This window comes from Salvia splendens, chromosome 11 (assembly GCF_004379255.2).
Source record: "Salvia splendens isolate huo1 chromosome 11, SspV2, whole genome shotgun sequence".
Classification (NCBI taxonomy): Eukaryota; Viridiplantae; Streptophyta; class Magnoliopsida; order Lamiales; family Lamiaceae; genus Salvia; species Salvia splendens.
In genome coordinates this window covers 21,941,891-21,963,079 of record NC_056042.1, presented here as the reverse complement: position 1 = coordinate 21,963,079, position 21,189 = coordinate 21,941,891, and the positions used below count along the sequence as shown (strand labels likewise).

At 35.4% G+C, this 21,189-nt stretch overlaps 3 protein-coding genes across 15 annotated transcripts; all 3 read left to right on the top strand.

The window, feature by feature from the left end:
- Window positions 1–1,631: 1,631 nt before the first annotated feature.
- On the top strand, window positions 1,632–6,417 carry LOC121754195 (transcription factor MYB56-like). 11 transcript variants are annotated; one of them, XM_042149562.1, is made up of 6 exons: window positions 1,632–2,025; window positions 2,322–2,417; window positions 2,502–3,298; window positions 3,717–3,866; window positions 4,191–5,565; window positions 5,666–6,417. In XM_042149562.1, the coding sequence occupies exons 5-6, from the start codon at window positions 5,406–5,408 to the stop codon at window positions 6,220–6,222; spliced, it is 717 nt and encodes a 238-aa protein (XP_042005496.1). In that variant the 5' UTR covers window positions 1,632–2,025; window positions 2,322–2,417; window positions 2,502–3,298; window positions 3,717–3,866; window positions 4,191–5,405; the 3' UTR covers window positions 6,223–6,417. The 11 variants fall into 11 exon arrangements, with proteins under 11 accessions (XP_042005496.1, XP_042005493.1, XP_042005492.1 ...); XM_042149559.1 differs by having other exon boundaries at window positions 3,435–3,866; XM_042149558.1 differs by having other exon boundaries at window positions 2,502–3,568.
- A 1,473-nt stretch (window positions 6,418–7,890) lies between these two features.
- LOC121755902 lies at window positions 7,891–13,068 on the top strand. Of its 3 annotated transcripts, XM_042151346.1 has the most exons (7): window positions 7,891–8,020; window positions 8,617–8,954; window positions 10,176–10,827; window positions 10,921–11,120; window positions 11,208–11,452; window positions 11,553–11,688; window positions 11,777–12,009. In XM_042151346.1, the coding sequence occupies exons 2-7, from the start codon at window positions 8,686–8,688 to the stop codon at window positions 11,874–11,876; spliced, it is 1,602 nt and encodes a 533-aa protein (XP_042007280.1). In that variant the 5' UTR covers window positions 7,891–8,020; window positions 8,617–8,685; the 3' UTR covers window positions 11,877–12,009. The 3 variants fall into 3 exon arrangements, with proteins under 3 accessions (XP_042007280.1, XP_042007277.1, XP_042007279.1); XM_042151343.1 differs by having other exon boundaries at window positions 11,553–13,068; XM_042151345.1 differs by lacking the exon at window positions 7,891–8,020 and having other exon boundaries at window positions 8,850–8,954; window positions 10,160–10,827; window positions 11,553–13,068.
- Window positions 13,069–13,195: 127 nt separating this feature from the next.
- On the top strand, window positions 13,196–14,039 carry LOC121755903 (photosystem I reaction center subunit N, chloroplastic-like). Its single transcript, XM_042151347.1, has 3 exons — window positions 13,196–13,328; window positions 13,481–13,606; window positions 13,694–14,039. Exons 1-3 carry the CDS (start codon window positions 13,308–13,310, stop codon window positions 13,781–13,783), a joined length of 237 nt encoding a protein of 78 aa, XP_042007281.1. The 5' UTR covers window positions 13,196–13,307; the 3' UTR covers window positions 13,784–14,039.
- Window positions 14,040–21,189: the final 7,150 nt, after the last annotated feature.

Sequence of the window (21,189 nt, the reverse complement as noted above, 5' to 3'; positions counted from 1 at the left end):
CCAAGTGAGAGAATGTAAGTTTTATGTCTCACATATGTGACATGTGATAGAATCCTAAATAGAATTGGATTTTTAATATAGTAAATTAACTTGGTATAAGACACATTTTCCTTAATTAACTATCAATTGAATATATTGATTTAAATAGTCGTTTCCTAATTAGTCATTAACTATTGACTAATATATAGGTTTCCTATTAGTGTATTGCTAAAAAGGAAAATGAGAATATATTAACATAATTATAGTATATGTATGCGTATTTGATTGAGTCATTAAGTGAAAGGATTATTTGATTCCTTTGATTATTAAGGAAAGAAACGTGCATACATATATTTATGATTTGATTAGAATTGATTGTGATCAATTAATAGTATCAATTCATATTCTTGATGAATAAGAAACATCCATATTAATTATTTTAATAGCTCTTTTGATGGAAATGGCTTTAAAGTTTGATAATTAGGGTTTGTTCTCTCTCTACCTACAAATAAAGTGTGGTGATTTCATCAAATCACACACATTACAGAGAACACATAAACGAGGGAAAGAGAGAGAAACAAATCGACTTGGAGTTGGAGTTGGGATACTACACCAGAAAAGGTTCAAGGAATTCGTCTCCTCCTTCCTCAATCGCTTCCGCTATGGATCACCAAGGTATATTTCGATCCTATTATGTTTATGGTTTTACGTAAAATACATGTTGTTCGAATATCTTGCTTTAGTTATATTCAATTATATTTTTTTGAATATATGATGATAAATAATTTCCAATATGGGTGACACGAGAATTTATGCCGTTTTACTTTGTGTGTTAGATACAGAGAATAAAGTAAGACAGAAGGAATAAAATTGGATCATCATTCGTGAGACAAACTAAAAAGGAAATTAAGTTTTCACGAGAACGGAGATAATACTAAAGATAAACCTCTAGAAAAATAAAAATAAAAATAAAATAATAAATATACTAAGATAATCAGATGAATACGACCTGTATCATCGAACTCGAGTATTTTTGTTCACCCATAAATTTTATACACTTTTTTATTTAAAATTTTGAATTACTATATACTTTTGAAGTATAAATAACTGAAAATTTAAATACACACTCGGACAAAATGTAGCCCTCTCTGTTGGAACATTTTAATATGGTCCAACATAATAGTCTAAAGATTATATAATATTTATGATTATTTATTGATTGACCCGATTACGTGATCTACTAAGGTTATATAATTTATAGGGTCAATCGATTATCTATAAAAGTATGAGGACTGTTGTGCAGATACTACTTTGGATAACTTTAATTTTGTTATGGGTGAAATTAAAGTTATAATAAAGTTAGAGACTTATTCTCTAAATACATGGTTATGGTCCCCAAGTGCAACCTATAAATAGGTTAACAGATTTTCATTCCTGTTAATCTGACGTATTTTCAAGACTTACAGATTACAGAGAATCTGTGAGAAGAGCGTTGTCACTAGGAAGAAGATTAATTTCCATACTTTAGAATCATCAACAACATCATGAATCCATTCCATACTTTAGAATCATCAACAAATCATGAATCCAAATCCATGTACGCTTCCGCTTTAAGTTTATCAATCTTATTCAACATGTATGATTATTTGTGTGATGAATTATGTGAATCATTAATTTGATTTCAACACTCTCTCCATCGCCACCGTCTCTCCGGCATCTCCCAGCCATCGACTCCACCTTCCCCTGCTATATTCCATCTTCTTCCATTTCTATCCCTCTGCTTTATCACGTACTCCTATTGAACTTTGATTTCAAGGTTTGGAGCTCTTAACACCCAAATTCATTTTCGATTAACCGTCTAATCGATTGAGTAATCCGTTTGTTTGGGCTAATTTTCACGCTCCTCACCACAACTATTATCCGCCTATTATTTCTAGAAATTGAATTTTCTGATCTTCCTTGGTATTGAGGTCGGACAGTCTTTGGTGATTGAGGATCCAGATGGTGATTTTGTTGTCACTGCATTTGATGCCAATTATTGACCGGGTCTGTATTGCTCTTTTTCTTATATGTTTGCATTTCTTGTGTTCAGAATTTTCCATATTTGTATACAAACTTCAGATTTTGGTAAACTGACTTAATGAAAAGTAGTGAGTAAAATGATAGACATATGATGATCACTGTAGCCAAATCTCTATACAGAAGGTATGTATAATTGGATAGAGAATTTTTCAAGTTTAAGATTACAATTCTTGTATAAGCCCCCTATCCCTTTGAAATACTTAATTCAGTAGGTATACTGACTTCTCTTTTATGTGTGAATATAAACATTTGCAAACCAGGTTATTAACTGTATATGGAAAACCCCCCAGATGCCAATGTGGTGTATTTGGCATGAGGTCAAGAAGAAATACTTGTCAAGGTGTCGCAAACATTTGGTGAGAAGATATATGTGGATAAAGCCAAAATCTTTGCTTAAACTTATAGCCCCTGAGATAATATCAGAAGATCCATCTTTGCAGTTCCTACTATTTGATGGCTTCCCCAAACTATTTGAAAGAGCTGGAGCGAAGATTGCTGAGGCTTGTGCCAGTTTTCAGCACGGACATCTTATTATATGTACTTCTTCACATGGTATGCTTGTAATGAGGATTTTTGGAAGATGTAAAAGCAAAGAGTCGATCAAGTTGTCAAAGATATATGTGGAATTTGGTACATCTGTTACTGAATACACTCATCCAGAGAAGAATTGGATTGGGCCTTGCGACTTCTTGAACCTAAATGGGTAGTGGCATCAACGTCTAGTAGCAGGGCTATGGAGCTGGATTATGTTAAGAAGCACTGCTTTAAAATCGACAAGCATTTGATGACTCTCTGAACTCTGTGCATATTTCTTGATATTAAAACTGTAGAGTCATTATTAGTTCAAGATGAATCAAATAAAATTTAGGCTGCCCGCATGTGCAGGACGAAATTTCCAGTTGCTATGCAGAAGCACAATCTTGATCTTTTGTCATCCACCTTCCAGCAGAAACGGTTGAATCGATCTCTCCAAGCACAAGGCTAATGGTCACATTATTTAGACAAGCGACGATTGGTCTCCCCTATTCGGCATTCCTACATGAATGTAAAGATGCAGCAGCCATTTGTAAAATCCGAAGATCAATTGGTAACAATTAAACAAGTTAGTTTTCTGGAACAAATTGCAAGGGGCCCTACCAGTACTTATGATAAGGAGATTTTCACCATTATTTCAATGGTGAAAGAATGGATGGAGTGAAGCTGGTAGCCTGGTACTGAACTAAAGAATGTTCACTAAGTGAGTCCTCTCTTTTTATGCTCCAATAATTATGAATTTCAGTGAGAGTGCTGATTATTTCGCCTGCACACTCGCAAATTGACCAGTTACTTGGTTTATGTTTATTAAACCAAGTATCTTTCTGATGACACCCCAGGATTGACAATTACATATATAGATATGTATCTTATTCCTGTCCACAGTACAAAAATTTCCCGGATGGAACAATCAGGCTCTCTAATCCTTTTTCCTTTATATTTTCCTTTCCGCGAGATCTGCGAAAGTGTACTGGTAAGAATGAAATTGACAGGAAAATAAGGGAGTGACATATACCTCACAACTGAGTTACATTCATCAAGTTTTAGTACTGACCATTTACTTATTTGCAGAAGTTCTTTCTGTTTATTAATGAATTTCAATATGGAAAATGATGTTACAGGTCAAGTATCTAAAGGAACAGCTATGGTACTTGTGGAGCAATTAAAACATTTTTTTATCAAATAAGTTCCTTTCAAGAACATGTCTGCAACCTCCAAGTGGTTGAAAGGATGCACAGGGCTGCAGATATTGTTTGCTAACGGGAACACCTGTAAGTTACTGGAACATTAGTAAATAAGTTACACCTGTAGGTGTTGAAAATAAAATATAAAATTAAAAATAAAAATAGAAGTAAAGAAAGAAAAAGTAAAAGAAGTTTCAGATTTAAACTCCAGTTTATGACCATAGCTTGTATCAAATTTCTGCATATGGTTATTTATTTATGGAGTTTGTTGCTAGTGTATTATCAGGAAACTTAGTAGTAGGATGTTTAGTTCATTGAATACATAATGATATGTAAAGTAGGTTACTAAAAAGATGGTGGCAATTTAAATGGTAAAGGCAATGAATGATTTAATGCATCACATTGTTTCAGGATTTCTCTTAAAAGATGGTGGCAGTTCTCATTTTACTTTAAATGGCTTGCAACCAAAATTTCTTCATGCTCGTGTCTATAGATCCATGAGAAGGCTGTAAGGTACTGGAAAGAAAATAAAAAGAAGTTTCAAGCTTTAAAGTCTAGTTTATGACCGTAGCTTGTGTCAAAATTCTTCATATAGTTATTTATTTATGGAGCTTGTTGCTAGCATATTCTCAGAAAACTCAAACAGTAGAATGTTTAGGCACTTCTCACAATTTAAACAATCTTAAGGCAATGAATGATGTAATATATCACATTGTTTCAGGATTTCTCTTAGAAGTTGGTCGCATTTTTCATCTTACTTTAAATTTCTTGCAATAATGGATGACCAAATTTTCTTCATGCTCCTGTCTATCATTCCGTGAGAAGGCTGTGATAAGTGTTACTACCTCTTTTAAAAAATAGGCAGTTCGCATTTACTTGCCAGATTGTGCAGTATTAACTCTCCTGGGTTGTTTAATATATTGTTGCGAAACGGACAAGCAATCCAAGCCTGCAATTTAAAGTGTTCATCTGACCAACTTTTTATCTCTGATATTTGCTTTTTTTGTTGGTGCAGCAATAAATAACATTTTGAAACTGATATGCACCAACAAGGAGGTTTGCTTGCACAGTGTTTTTAAAATCTCACAGCTTATGTTCCTTTTATTTCATTGTGTTCAGTTATCCCGTGAGATAATAGAATCGAGGGTGCTTCAATGTGTTTATGGTTCACATAGATTTATTCCTTTTAATGATTTTTGAAATAAATAAAGCTATACAGTATTAAAGTAGCATTAAAGTTTGCAACCAATGCATTTCTTCGCATTATATATCGGAGATGATTCCTTTGGCGTGTCTAGAGATAACATTAGTGAGCTCTTTAAGTACAGAAAGTCAGAAACTCATTAATTGTCTTGACGCACAGAGTTGAGTCATTTACGATGATAGATTACTCGAGCGTCCATTACAAGCGTTGACAATGAGACCTGATTCAATGCATTTCTCTTACCTTTTTCCCCTATATGTAATTCGTCCAAAGTGACAAAATCAGTTTCAGAACTTTACTTCTCTCCAGCTATGAATCGATGCATTTCTCTTACCTTTTTCCCCTATAAATTATGATTTGAACTTCACTTCAGACGCCACAGACATAACTAATCATCTTGTAAGAGGCTCTATTTTTCTGCAATGGCAACCTTGAGAACCAGTCGCGGAGCAAGCTTGAGCAGAAAGACTTGCAGAAGATGGCACTGGACACAGGAGGAAGACGACCTCTTAACTTCCCTTGTCCAGATGCATGGTCCGGGGAAGTGGGATCAAATTGCAACTCATATCCCAGGGAGATCAGGTATTAGTTCCCTTGTGTGTGAAACTTTATCATAGACCTTTCTGTATTATGCATGTCAGTCTCTTTCACTTTCCTAATGGTAAATATGGTTTCTTCATAGGGAAGAGCTGTAGGATAAGGTGGCTCAACCAATTACACCCAGGGGTTGATAAGAAACCGTTCAGCGTAGAAGAGAAGCAAAGGCTGCTTGTGCTTCACAGACAATTAGGAAACAAGTGGGCTGTCATTGCCCATTACTTCCCTGGTCGAACAGATAACCAAGTGAAGAACCAGTACCATATACTGGCAGGGACTCGGAAATCTGCTCCTTTCCCTCCCAGAAATGATCCCCATGTCCCTCTGGACAATGAATCTAGAGGTTTGTTTCAAAACCTGAGCATTTCAATGGTTGGTTCTCATTTTTCTGGTGTTTCCAGCCTAGGAACAAACTATCATGGATCGGCTCCCATGGTGGGTGTGATGCCTGGCTTGATTAGCAGCTCCTCGTCTGTGTATGGCATGGGTGGATATCTTACCCAGGTTGGGACGGCCATCCCGAGTAGCCTTGGTCCTCGCCCAAGCTATGGCAATTCCATGATCTCTGATGCAAATTCTGCAAGTGTTGGAGGTTATGAATTCATGGACTTTTTCAGGGTTGGAATTGGTAGTTCAGATTAAAGAGTGGTTGCTTATGTTGTTATGCTTTTCTCACCTTGCTCTCTTATTTCATCTATTCTGGAGCGTGTTTGTTTTCGTATGTTGAGTTTGGAGACTACTGTTTGGTGATTTTGATAGAGTGGAGACAAGGATTTTTCATGGTTGTTGGTTTCATTCTTGATATCCGACTTATAAAATTATATTATTGGATCAAAACTCAAACAAATATAGTTGTTGTCATCAAACAAATAATAGAATGCAGTTTGGATCATTAAATGTGTATAATTTAAAATTGCCATTAAGTTTTTTTTATTCATATCTGCTAGAGCTGTTAAAATGTCAGCACAATTCTAGATCATTGAGCTAAGAAAGAATGTTATCTTGCTCAAAATATATGTCAAACCTTAAAAATGAAAAACAAAGTAGCCGATTCGAAATTTCGAACCCTAAGGCTGACATTGGGATCGAGCACCGCGGAGATCAAAGCTTTAACATTTTAGCCGAAGATAAAATGCGAAGCAAAGTTTAGTACTTCGTTCATCCGTCCAAAGATAGTTGAGTAATTTCTTTTTTTTACTCGTTTTGCAAAATCGATACTCCCCTCGTCTGTGAAATGTTGTCTAGTTTTGCCATTTTAATCCGTCCGTGAAAAGTTATCCACTTTGCTTTTTTTCTATTTTTGGTAAATGGACCCCACTTTCCACCAACTCTTTACACGCACATTCTATTATACTCCCTCCGTCCACGAAAAATAGGAAAAAATAAGAGAGAAGTAGTGTTAGTAAGAGATAAAACAAGAGATAGGGGTTTTAATGTGGAATTGGTAAAAAAGAGATAAGGGAAAAAAGTAAGAGAGAAGTAGTGTTAGTGGAATGTGGGGTCCATACAATGTTTTAAAAACCGGACCGGCAAGCGAACCGGCGAAACTACTGGTTCACGGTTCAGCTGGTCGGACCGGTTCAACCACTGGTCGAACTGTTTTACTGTATCATATATAATTAAATATATACAAATTTGTAATCATGTACACGTGTATTATCTTGCACAACATTGTGAAGGCGTCGTCTCGGCTGTGGTACGTGAAAAATGTCGTCGACATCATGTACACGTGTATTATCTTGCACAACATGATTATAGCCGACGAAGGACCGAGGGCGGCTAGCTTTTACGACGAGGATAAGTTGGAAGCTCAACCGCGAGGTCTCCCCCACGCTGAGGTGTGCATACGACGGCGGGTGAGAGGTTCGAAATAAGGCACACAATGTGTGATACCTGAACCCACGTTGAGCTACAAGAAGACCTAATCAAACAGATTTGAGCGAAATTCGGCCACGAGTAGTGGGTTTTTTTAAATTTTATGAATTTAATTATGTAATTTTTAATTTTTGGGATTTTAATTATGTACTTTTTAAATTTTAGGATTTTAATTATGTAATTTTTATTTTTTAGGATTCTAATTATGTAATTTTTAATATTTTTGTAATTTGTAATATTATTTCGGTTATTTTTAATAAATTTTAATATTGTGAAAATGTTTTTATTTAAATTGAATAATAGAATGGTGGGACTCTTGATCTAGAGCAGGGATGTGGGTGTTGTGTTCTTGGTTTAGGGCAAAGAGTAAAAGTGGGTCCGGACCCATATCCGTACTCGTTGGTAAGAGCGCGGACATGAATGCTCTAAGAAGAAAGAGAATCTTGCTTCAGCAAGAAAGATCCTTGTTTCTCAACCCCTAAACGCTAAACCCCTTCAAATTTTCAGCCTCTCTCTCATACACACACAAAAGTATGAGTGTTATTAGCATGGAGATGGAGGAGCTGTAAGTTACCTTTTTCCTAACACAACTCCTGGTTATGATTTTTAGGAGTGTCTCTATACCTCTGCAGAAATTTGTAATTCTAATTATCGTTGCAGCGTGCTTGCCCTGATTTAGGTCATTTTTATATATAAATCATATGTCGTGCCTAAAAATTTGTATACATACACGTATAAAATAATATAGACTTGAATATACAAATTCGTAGACTTCAACTTCCAACTTCATCTACCAATGTCTAAATTCTATGGTGAGAATATCCCCGATCGACATCAATCTGAATCCATCACATGTCCAATCTATCTTGTCTCTTGTTGAAATTATTTTGATTTGTTGTGCTGAATCGTGAAAAATGTATCCGTATGATTTCCATTTACCTATTACTGGCGATTTTGGTTGTTTACACTCTTGAATTATTGCTGTTTCGTTAATTTGTTTAATTATACGATATTCATTTCAGCTAAATGAATTTACCACTCTGCTAATTTCATGAACTAGATAGTGATTGTTTTTCTGAATGATGCAAGTAAGAAATACAATTAATTGTTTATAGACTGTGTATATTCTGTTCTCTTTAATTAATTTGTTATTTGTTGTAGTTATGCAAAGTGAATGCTGCCCATTGGTTAGTCACAGATTTTGAAAGTTGAAGGGTTAAACTGAAGAAGATGGATGTAATTGAATCCATTGATAATCTCCAAGTGCAAGATCCCCCTGGAGAAGATTTCAGTTCATCCGATCTAGATTGGGTTAAACTTAGAAGTGCAGAGCGATGTGATGATGTTGCTCTTATACCTTATGATCGGGTTGATGCCTTCATCATTGGAGAATGTTCTAATGTTGAGTGCCCAACCAGGTTCCACATCGAGAGGGGTCGAAAACGATCCAAAGGAAGCTTAAAGGAATACAAGAATGATGAGTATTTGGAGTATAGGCTGTAAGTAGTCAATTTGCTTTTCCTTATGTTCGCATTTCCTCGATTAGTCATAAATTGGTTTCATGACTCTGATCTAAGCATTAAATTATCTCAACCATTTGGGATTACGGGTTGATGCTTTATATAAAATTGCTGTATTTTGTCAACATTTAGGATGTTTTCATTTGAAATGGCTTTATTGGGCTGGCATAAAATGGATGTGTACGTGTGCCTTGGCAAGGGTAATAGCTTCACACAGAACAAAATATTCTTGCTTTTCGTCTATGTAGACTCGACTTTGCTTAAGCGTCCAAAACACAGATTCCCTCCCTCACACTTTCTTTTTTCCACTTGGTTCTCACTCATGGCTTGTTTTTTGATACATTCATTGGATCCAGAAGCTAGCAATCAGCTCTACTCCTACATGACATGAATGAAGTATTGAACAAACTAGGTCATAACATATATACTAATAACAGAAAGGAAACTAGAAGATTTATTTATACATCTATTAACTTAGTTGTTTGGTTCTGCTTGGACTTAACTTGGTTCATATGTGACTGACCAAACAATTAAGATTGCACCATTTTTTGCACTAATATAGTTTTCTGAATACATAAAATACTAAAGTCTACTATTGACCACTAATCCAATTCAATTCCTGCAACTGCAGTATGGTAAACAATGAAGACCTGTGTAAGATAGAAGTGCTATTACTAGATTTTAACATATATATCCTGATGTGGTTGGACAATGGAATAGAAATGACACACACACTTCATTCTTAGTTCTTGCATAGTTAGGCAAACATATAGTATGTTGGAGAAGGTAGATAAGAAGATATGCTTATCTCTGATCATGTTTGTAGTTGTTTGCTTTGAATGAATCCACTTTGGCCCCTATACGATACTATATGTTAAAAATACATTTAACAACATGGAGTAGATTTTACATACAACTAAGTAGAGAGGAAAATGATACTGTATACTATTTCAGAATTGCTTGGAAACAGTCACTTTAGGTTTTCATCCATTTAGTCGGAATATGTTAATCTTTATTATTTAACTTTAATGGTTTAAACCTTTTACAAAACCCTGTATTCCTTATGAAAAAAAGTAAATCAATCATTTTGTTGAACTCCCTTTATGCAAGCGAATAAATTTACCATTGCTGTAGCCTGTATGCCTGTATTCAGTTTCCGAGTCATCTTCCAACGCTGTTGTTAGTTGTTTTTGTTTGAAGGTATTGGTGTTCTTTTGGCCCTGAAAATTATGGAGAAGCTGGAGGTACGTTGCCAAGCAGAAGATATCGTTTAAACACTCGAAATCGTGCAGCCAGGCCTCAATCTATGCGGGGGTGTACATGTAATTTTGTTGTGAAGCGTCTGTATGCCCGTCCATCTCTTGTGCTTCTTATATATAATGAGAGGCGTCATGTTAATAAAGCAGGTTTTATCTGCCATGGTCCCCTAGATAAGGATGCAATAGGCCCTGGTGCTAAGAAGATTCCGTATGTTTGTAGTGAGATTCAACAGCAAACTATGTCGATGATTTATCTTGGTATACCAGAGGAAAATGTGTTGGAGAAACATATTGAGGGGATTCAACGCTATTGTGGTTCTGATCCAAAAGTGAAAACCCTTGCTTCACAATATGTGCAGAAACTTGGGATGATTATTAAGCGTTCCACTCATGAATTGGATCTAGACGATGAAGCCAGCATTCGTTTGTGGGCTGAACGAAACAAGAAATCCATTTTCTTTTACCGAGATACATCAGAAAATGAACCTTTAATTTTGGGAATACAGACTGAATGGCAGCTGCAACAAATGATTCGCTTTGGCCATCGCAATATCATAGCAGCTGATTCAACATTTGGAATTAAGAGACTAAAGGTAAAACAAATAAAAGTATTAGTGTTTCTTCAGTGCTGCATAATTTTAAAATATAATTCATGGCTCTCAAATTACGTGTTACTCTAATTGCAGTACCCATTGTGCACCCTTCTTGTTTTTGACTCAAGAGAATGTGCACTCCCAGTTGCTTGGATCATTACTCGCAGTATTGATAAGCCAGATGTTTCTATATGGATGAAATCACTACTCGATCGCGTTCACTCAGTAAATTCTGGATGGAAAGCCGGTGGATTTTTAATTGACGATGCTGCTGCCCAGATTGAGCCCATAAGGCAAAATGCTTAGCTTGTGTTTCTTTTCCTCAAACTTTCTTTATTTGGTAAATACAGCTTATTGATTTGGCTATCTCATATTTTCAGGGAGACATTTTCTTGCCCTGTACTTTTTTCCCTGTGGCGCGTTCGTAGGTCATGGCTGAGACATATAGTTAAGAAATGTACTAACATTGAGGTCCAGAGGGAGATCTTTAAACGTCTGGGCCAAATAGTGTACGGCATCTGGGGAGGAATGGATCTCGCTATTGCTTTAGAAGAACTTTTGCTGGATTTTGTTGATCAAACTTCCTTCATGCAATATTTCAGAGATTCTTGGCTCCCAAAGATTGGTCAGATGACTCTGTTCTGTAATACATACGCGTTTGTTTGTCTTAACTGTTATCATTTGCATATGTTTGCTTGATTTCTCATGAATCTTTAATGCTGCAGAAATGTGGCTCAAATTAATGAAGACTCTTCCACTAGCAAGTCAGGAAGCATCTGGTGCAATTGAAGCATATCACATCAAGCTGAAAACTAAACTATATGATGATTCGAATCTTGGTTCCCTCCAGAGGGTTGATTGGTTAGTTCATAAGTTGACTACTGAGTTGCACTCTAGCTACTGGCTTGACCATTATGCAGATGAAAGTGATTTGTTTCCAAATGTGAAGGAGGATTACATTGCTTCAACGTCATGGTCTCGAGCTCTCCAAATCCCCGACGCTTCTGTTTCCTTCGATGAAAAGGACCAACATTTTGCTAAAGTTCTGAGTCAGAAGGACAGCAGCCTAAGTAAACTAGTTTGGAATCCTGGTTCTGAATTTGCTCATTGCGATTGTGAATGGTCGTTGCAAGGAAACCTATGCAAGCATGTGATTAAGGTCAATATGATTTGTGGTACTATGCCACTCTTCCAATCCTCCTTATCGTTTCAGTCACTAAAAACTATCATAATGGACCTCTGGAAGAAGCCAACCGATGATTCTGTATCACTAGACCTGTCAACTGCCTGGACATTTCAAATTCTTGACCAAGTCCAGAAGCTCATGGAGTTTAATGGTTCCAATAGTATAGGTCTTGCTGTAAACAATATGCCGTTAAAGTGGACTGCTAAACGAGTCAGAACATCACCCCTCAGGCAGTCACAGCCCTCATTGTTGCCAGGAACTGCCAAAAATTCTTCTACTAATGAGAGTGGGAAGAGGAAGAGATTGTATCACCTAAAATGATCATTTTGTAACTATAGGAGTCTGCAGTATCAGGAACCAGCTTATACGTGGTTGATTATTTCACTTTGACATTGATAGGGAGATAGAAATTGCCTCGTGTATTTGATGAGACACTTGATATTTGGTATTCCTTGGAGGCTGGAGGATGATAAGAAATGACAGGAGAAGCACCCATGAGGCAGTGGAGTACACGGCCATGGTTGCCAGAGATAGCGAACTCGGTTGGCCTTGAACTTGCTTTACATGACAGGAACAAATAATTTGCAGATATTGATGCATCCACGATCAATCGCCCAATTTTGTTTTGAGCAGAGGAGATTGGATTCCCATTGCATTCTTAGATTTTGGTTTGCCATGGCATTGCTGGTCAATGTTCTTCCAGCCTTCACCCTCAACAGTAGTATGGAGATGGAACGTTAAAATTCCCAACTTGTACATGGTTTTGTAGGCGACAGAATGCAATTTGGTTTCACTTTTCGGACAGGCTGAAGAAGACGGTTTGATCACCTAAAACCATGCCTCGAATGTGGTGTGTTCGAGTGTGTATATCCACGAACCGCGAGGGACATTTTGTTCTTATTCACTTTCAGGAGCATTAATAGTCTTTATTTGTTCATTCCAGTGAATTCTATTTAGATTTAAGCAAAGCTGTTCGACTCGAGTAGCTTGATCTTTTCATTTTCTTGTATAGTTGTGTTGAATTCTGAATTGGATGGAAAAGCAATACTTTTGCCTATAATTGGCATGATTCCATCACTATGGAATCCAAAAATTGAAATGCCACCACAGAAAAGTGCCAAATTTGCCAATGTGGGAGTGAAGCAATCTCACCTTATCCACACTCCCACCACTACCTTAATCCACATCACTTGATAAACCACAATCAACCTTAATCCACATCACTTGATAAACCACAATCATTTCAAAATCAGTCTAATGGCAGCCATGAATTCCGGCGTTTTAGCTTGCAACTATGCCATCTCCGGCGTTGAAAGTAAGCTCTCTGCCGTCCATGGCCGCACAATCTCAGAGATTTCCCCTCATCAGGGCTCAGCAGGCAGAAGAGCTGCCATTTCGGTCTAAAGATAATCACATTTCATAAATGGTGAGGTAGAGTGACCAAGATTTTTTTGTTGGTGGATGCAGGAATTGAATGACAAGAAGAGGCTGACAACCAGCGGCGCCAACTTCGCACGTGCCTACACCGTTCAGTTTGGCACGTGCAAGTTCCCGGAGAACTTCACCGGATGCCAAGATCTTGCCAACCAGAAGGTTTGCTTTCTCTCTCTCTTGATATATATATATATATATACATGGTATTGTGATGATGCTATACAATGCTTTGTTTGTTTGTTGCAGAAAGTTCCATTCATTAGTGATGATCTGGCCTTGGAGTGCGAAGGGAAAGACAAGTACAAGTGTGGCTCTAATGTGTTTTGGAAATGGTGAAATGTGTATGAGCTGACAACATTTGTGTATCTATTTTGTGCTTCAAAAAATTCATTTTCTGAATGCCCATACTCTTAATATTGTCACAATATTTCCTTTAGTTTGTTCTAATCCAGTGAAAACAACAAAACACAACGCGCATCAAGTGCTAAGAATTCCTTGTAATCCATTAAGCAATACAAATTTCTTGGCTACAAGGAAGAATTGTCTACTTCCTAAAAAATGAAATCTTTACTAATCTAAAGTGTAGTTTGGTGAAAAGACTTTAATGTCCTTTTTGATGGGAAAATAAAAGCTAATTGTGTTTGGGCGAGAAAATGGAATAGAGATTAATGACCACAGTTGTACCACATTTTGCATATATAACCGACAATAATGTCGACTTTGGGAGGTACAAATGACAATCCTTTTTAACAGAAAATCCAATCCTTTATTTTCTTTTTATGTTTTTGAGTCTTCGAAAATATTTTTTCAAAGATTGATTTTGAAGAAATTGATTTACACTACAGAGATGACCAAAGACTGCAAATTATATTATATACTGTACATCAAATTAAAAAGCAAAAACAATAAAATTGTACTCCCTCCATCCCCGATTAATTATCACTCTTTGACCGTGAATATGTTTTAAAAAATGTAAAAAAAAATTGGTTGAAAAGTTAGTAGGATATGAGACCCACTTTTTATATTGATTTATAATAAAATGTGAGTGAAGTTAATTATTAGAATATGAGACCTAATTACCATTTATGGTAAAAAATGAAGTGCGACAATTATTAAAGGACACGCTAAAATGGAAAAGAGAGAGACAATTAATCAATTAGGGGGCGGAGGGAGTATAAAAAAAGTGCAAAAAACTCATACGCCATCTATATTCTGTCTTCTCCGAGAAGATACTACCTTGATCAATGCAATGAGAGACGAATTAAGCATTTTATATAACAAATCTATATAAAGGCTCATTCACACAACAAACTTTCTCTGTTTAAATTCCAACAGAAAAAAGAGTTGCGAAGAATTGCAAGAGAAACGACCTATTTCAGATCTAGAATCCAAAAAACGGCGACGCACTCCCCCGATGCCTGTGCAAATGAGAGAGACGAGCGAGGGAGGACGGTGGAGTAGGCCGGGCAGGGATGGCGGCTGCGGCGTGAAGGAGAAGAGGGGAGGAGAGGGATGCCTTCACATTCGGCGAGGTCGTGCTGGCCGGATAGGGGCAAGGGCGGCGACGGCGTGAAGGAGGAGAGGGAGATTGATCTTAGGGTAAGTTTTGGGCGAGAAGATAGGTTAACCGGTTTGGACCCGGGAAGGTAGGTGGACCCATTGGTCCCCTCCAAGACAACGAAGCGCAGCTCGGTGGTAAGACGCTTCACCTTCGACCGTTAGGCCGGTGATCCGAGTCACTTCTGGGTAGATGGGGAACCATTGTTAATCCACCTTAAAAAAATATAAAAAAAATGAAGAGGGAGAATGATGGGCTACGGTGAAAATGAAAAGGCTGACTTTTTTTTATTGGGCTACATATTTGGCAATTACCAAGAATTTGGACCATTAGTTTAATCAAAAGGAATGGGCTGGGCAATTTAATTAAACGATGGGTCAAATAAATTCTTGAATAATGTATGGACCAGAAGAATTAAAGAGTTGTATGGCCTTAGCAAAATATTTATAACATTTAATTATTATTTCTGTATTACTCATCTATTCACAAAATATTTTAGAACACTAAAATATGGAAAATAAGATATATTATCATTACGAACATTTTTAAGAAATTATGTTAAATGAATTAAATGAAAATAAAATAGATATGATAAATGAATAAATTGTGAGAGATAAAAAGAGTAAAGAAATGAATACAAATTCCAAATATTTCAATAAAAATAAAAACTAATATCATTATATACACTTTAAAAAATGTACTCCTCTCTCTCACTCTAAGTGGATTTGGCACATGATTTTATACATTTTTATTTTACGAGTTTAATGAGGAAGGAATACAGTAAGACGTCCGATAAAATAAAAATAATTATGTTTCCCTTTCAGAAAAAAGTTAATTAGAATAAAGCATATCCAATTTATGTTTCCATTTTATATATGTTCTTTATCAAACTTTTTAAATATTTTCTTTTCCATATCATTAGGACCATCAAACATCATTACAAACTAAAACTTTTAATTAGTTTTTAATTAACTAAACTATACTACTAAGTTTATAGATTAAATTAAGGAATAAGATGAAATTATATATATTTAAAATTAAATATAACTTATAATGTAATATCCCGTTACGGGGCTTAGATTAAATATAATCTTTCAATATGAAATAATTAAAAAGAAATGACTCAAACTTCATGATAGTATTAAGAAGTGTTGTTTATAATTGTTATATGATAAGAATATAAGAGTATATAAGAAAAACTGTGAAAATCATATGATTTTGTTTATCACGCAAAAGATACCTATAGTGTACGACATGGGTCCAAATGGACATTTTTGTGTGGGAGGAGGGGTGAGACTCAGCAAGACCGAGCCAACTATGCCCAAAAGCTTGGCCATGGGCTGAGACGTGCAAGGCCATCGGGCATGGCACAAGCCATCGAGCCATCGTGCCAAGCCATCGAGCCATCGTGTAAGGCCATCGAGCATGGCCATCGAGCCATTGTGCTAGGACATAGAGCCATCGTGCAAGGCAATAGAGCCATCGTGCAAGGCTATTGTGCCAGGCCATCGAGCCATCGTGCAAGGCCATCAAGCCATCGTGTCAGGCCATCGAGCAAGGCCATCGAGCCATTGTGCTAGGACATAGAGCCATCGTGCAAGGTAATAGAGCCATCGTGCAAGGACATCGAGCTATTGTGCCAGGCCATCGAGCCATCGTGTCAGTCCATTGAGCCATCGAGCAAGGCCATCGAGCCATTGTGCAAGGCCATAGAGCCATCGTGCAAGGCAATAGAGCCATCATGCAAGGCCATCGAGCTATTGTGCCAGGCCATCGAGCCACCGTGTAAGGCCATCGAGCCATCGTGCAAGGCCATCGAGCCATAGAGCAAGGTCATCGAGCCATTGAGCAAGGCCATCGAGCTATTGTGCCAGGCCATAGAGCCATCGTGTCAGGCCATTGAGCCATCGAGCAAGGCCATCGAACCATTGTGCCAGGCCATCGAGCCATTGTGCCAGGCATCGAGCCATCGTGTAAGGCTATCGTGCCATTGTGTTAGACCATCGTGCTATCATGCAAGGCTACCATGCCATCGTGCAAGGCAACTGTGATTCGTATTAGTCTCTTTGGCCATTGTTCGAGTATTGCTAAGCCCTAACCATATGATTTGTGAAAGATATGCGATTAAACGAGAAATTCCGGAGTCAAACATAGACGAATGTGAGAAAATATGAGTTGTTGACACTTAATACTTGCAAATGATTTACTTGATGTGACTCTGCCCTACATGGGCTTTACAAATTACATTATTTTCATAATGTGTTTTATATTTGAGTAATACATGAGTCAACATGATAATAGAATATATGACACTCGGTGTACAGTACATCGGGTGTTACATATAAAGTTTGTATAACTTCTTAATGTAAAGAGTAGTGTAAATTGTCACATTATTCAAAACAAACAAGATGCATAAAATATTATCCTTATTTTAAGTGATACTAATTTATTTTTCCAATATTAAAAATTCATTTAGTCTTTGGCCGTGTATATCAAGTTATGCTATGGTCCGAAATTAAACGAAAGAAATAAATTGTCAAATAAAATGTGATTATTGGATAATACAAATTTTATAACTTGACTTCTCAAAGAAGTTTAAAATTTTTATAATTTAAATTATTTATATAGTTAATGTGGATAAGTTTAATATTTCATATATATTTTTAAAATTATTTTTTTAATTAAATTATTAAATTTATATATTAATTTAGGTTAAAATTGAAATTTAATCCTTTATTGCAATATTTTTTCTCAGAACTAATTCACAACCTAATCAACAACACCATGATATAATCTTTACAATTTTTATCCTTTATTTACTCAATTAAAAATTTAACATAGTCTCTATTTATATTTTAATTAGTCTCCAATGAAGTACATAATACTACTAAAGTTATTACAACAAATTCCGGAATTAGATTAAATTATTTAAAATTAATTCTAACTTATAAAGTTTGTATAACTTCTTATAATATAAATCACAGTTTAGATTATCACATATATAAATAATATAAAGTGGTAGTTAGGTGAAATACCATTTTTAGCGGGAAAAGTTACGAAACTTGTAGTATGTCATTGAAGTGTGATGCTCTGTCTGTATTAGATATTTTAAAGTGTTTTAATTAAAATTTTTTTAAAATTTATATTTAATTAATTAAAATATTTTTTTATTAATCTAATAGGAGTATACTGTTATTGTATATTTCTTATTCCAATTATCTGATTTTTACTCTTTGATCTTTACTCACACATATTTTCTTTATTTGTATATTTATTCTAATTAACTCATATTCTTTGACCATTAGTTACAGATCTTCTTTTTGTCATTAATTTATTGTTTTTACTCCACTTAGATCATAAATTAAAATTGTATAAATAATACATTCATTAAGGAGGAGTAAATTCTTCATTTAGAGTGAGAGAAGCTAAGTACATTTCATTTTTTTAAATCTTCACGTTGCTTTGAATTCTTCTTTTATATATATTTATTATATTTTGTATTCATTATTTGAAATTCTTATGTCCCGTGCATAGCACGAGAGTTAATACTAGCATTATTAAATTGCAACTCCGCGTACAGAAAAAAGGACTAAAAGAATTACTCCTTCCATCTGTGATTAAATGTCTCATATTTGACCGGCACGGCTTTTAAGAAATAGTTTGACTTTGTGTAGTAAAGTGGGTAGAAAAGTTAGTAGAATGTGGAACCTACTTTTATATATTGATTTTATAATAAAATGTGAGTAGAATGAGTTAGTGGAATATATGGTCTACTTACCAAATATAGTAAAAGTGAAATTAGACATTTATTGGCGGACGGAGGGAGTAGTAGTAAACTCTGCACCTATGTTATATACTACTCCCTCCGTCCTGGAGTGCGGCGTATTCCTTCTTAGCCGTCCCATTATAAGTGACACATTTCTTTTTATGGCATAAAAATAACACTCTACCTCTCTCTTCCTTTATTCTCTCTCCTTCTTTTTCTCTCTATTTTTTTCTCACACCTACTTTATTTTCTCTTCATTTAACCACTAAACACCACTATCTAAAAAATTATGCCCAAAAGAAATGTATCACATGTAATGGAGATGGAGGAAGTATAAATAATGGATGAATGGAGGGAGGCACTTGTCAACCAAAGCTGCCAAAACTTAATGTTCTTTTTTTGGTCAACACAAAGTCAATGCGCATCATTGGGTGCCGCGCCCCGTCCGGCGCCCATCGTCCCACCTCTACCGCGTCACCCCACCGGTTTCCAACTGTGCACATCGGAAGGGACGCCCGCCGCACTCCTCTGTATGTAGCAACTCCCCCTCTGTATTGAATTGAATATTTTTATTTTGAACATAAGTTTGTAGACAAATACTAATATACTCTCTCCATTTACTAAAAATAGTTATATTGATAGATTATTTTAAGTGTAAAATCGGTAAAATATGAGTGAAAAAGAGTAGAAATGAGAAATTAAAAATATAAATAAAATAGGAAAGTAATTATTAGAGGTTATTTTTTTTATGCTTAATAGAGGGTCAATTTTTCTATAAGTGGAGTAAATAGTAGACACATAAGTTTGTATAGTGACTAGTCTCATTAGTGCAACAAGGAATAATAGAAAATTGCCTTGGATCTGAAAACTGCGCGATCCCAATGTATCTACTCACTTGCACTGTTTTCTCTCCTCTTTTGATTTCTTATTTTATATTTACAGCATCCCTAAGGGAAGAAAATGCATATTATATATTTACCTTCTAAAAAAAGTGAAATATATCCTTTTAACAAGTAACACATTTCAAAGGAAAAAAGGTACTATATAGAAAGGTAAATTATTTTTTAAAAATAAAATAATAGTACAAAATGTATTAAAAACATAAAGTGTAATATCTTCTCAAATACCTTACTCTTGGAGAAGGATTTTTCATGAAAAGAAGACAAATATGGTAGTTATAAGATTTTACCTCTCCATTGATGGGGAGGTAAAGATACCTCTTCAAAATGAAAAAATGTATAATACCTTCTCAAATACCTCTCTCCCCTTGGAAAATGATTTTTCATGAAAAAGGTAAATATGGTAGTTATATTAGTTTACTTCTCCATTTACCTCTCCCCTTGGAGATGCTCTTAGTAGTAATAGTACTCCTTCCGTACTATATTAGAAGTCTTATTAATTTTTCCGCAGTCGTTTATAAAAATAATAATAAATAGTTCAAGTGGAAAAATAATAATGTAAGAGAGAGAATAATGTAGAGTTTTTGGAAGAATATAAAGTCTATTATTAAAAGTAATATACTAAAAAGCAAAATGAGATATGTATTTATGAAATAATAAAATTGACAAATTGAGACTTTTAAGGGCAGGCGCGGAAGGAGTATAAAACTAAAATATTGATTTAGTGAGTTTGTCTGGTGTTTCTAAGGCTGACAAATGAAAGTGTTTATTTATTCTATCACTATTATTATCATTATGAACAAAATATTTTTTACTAGTAGTATTTAAAATTATTTAAATTAACATGAAAACAATATAACGCATGCATAAAATTATCATTGACCAACAACATCCATAAACTAAAGTTTAAAGGTCAAAATTGGTCTTAAACATATAGCCAGAATACAAATTTGGTCCAAAACATTAACTTTTTGAAAATCAGGTCCAAAACATTTGAAATCGTTATCGAAGTGGTCCTAAATTGACGAAACCGTTAATTTGTGACGGTCAACACCCAATTAATGATTTTTTTGACTTAATTAGTATAATGATGCATAATAATTTAATAGAAAAAAATTAAATTAAAAAAATCAAAATAGAGTCCTCTGCTCCAGAAATCTACGCCGCCGCCGCCTATCTCGGCCCCCAAATCAGCCCAAGCACCCTGATGCACTTTTTATTAGTACTATAAATACCTGCAAGTATACAAAGTAGGAATAGTATAGCTAAAGGAAGAAACAAAGTAAGAACAAACGAGTGTAAAATAGAAATAGGAATTGTATAAATCAATAAAAGTTACAAACACATCCCTAGAATCCTATGAGTTTAGTTACACAAGATAGAATAAGCTAAAAACATAGATTTAAGGGAAGACAATGAAAACATAAGTACTAAAACAATAAAACCCAAAGGTTGAATCCTTGTAGCCATGATGATCTTGATTCCTTCTGCAACTTCTTGCACAATGAAGCACTCTAAC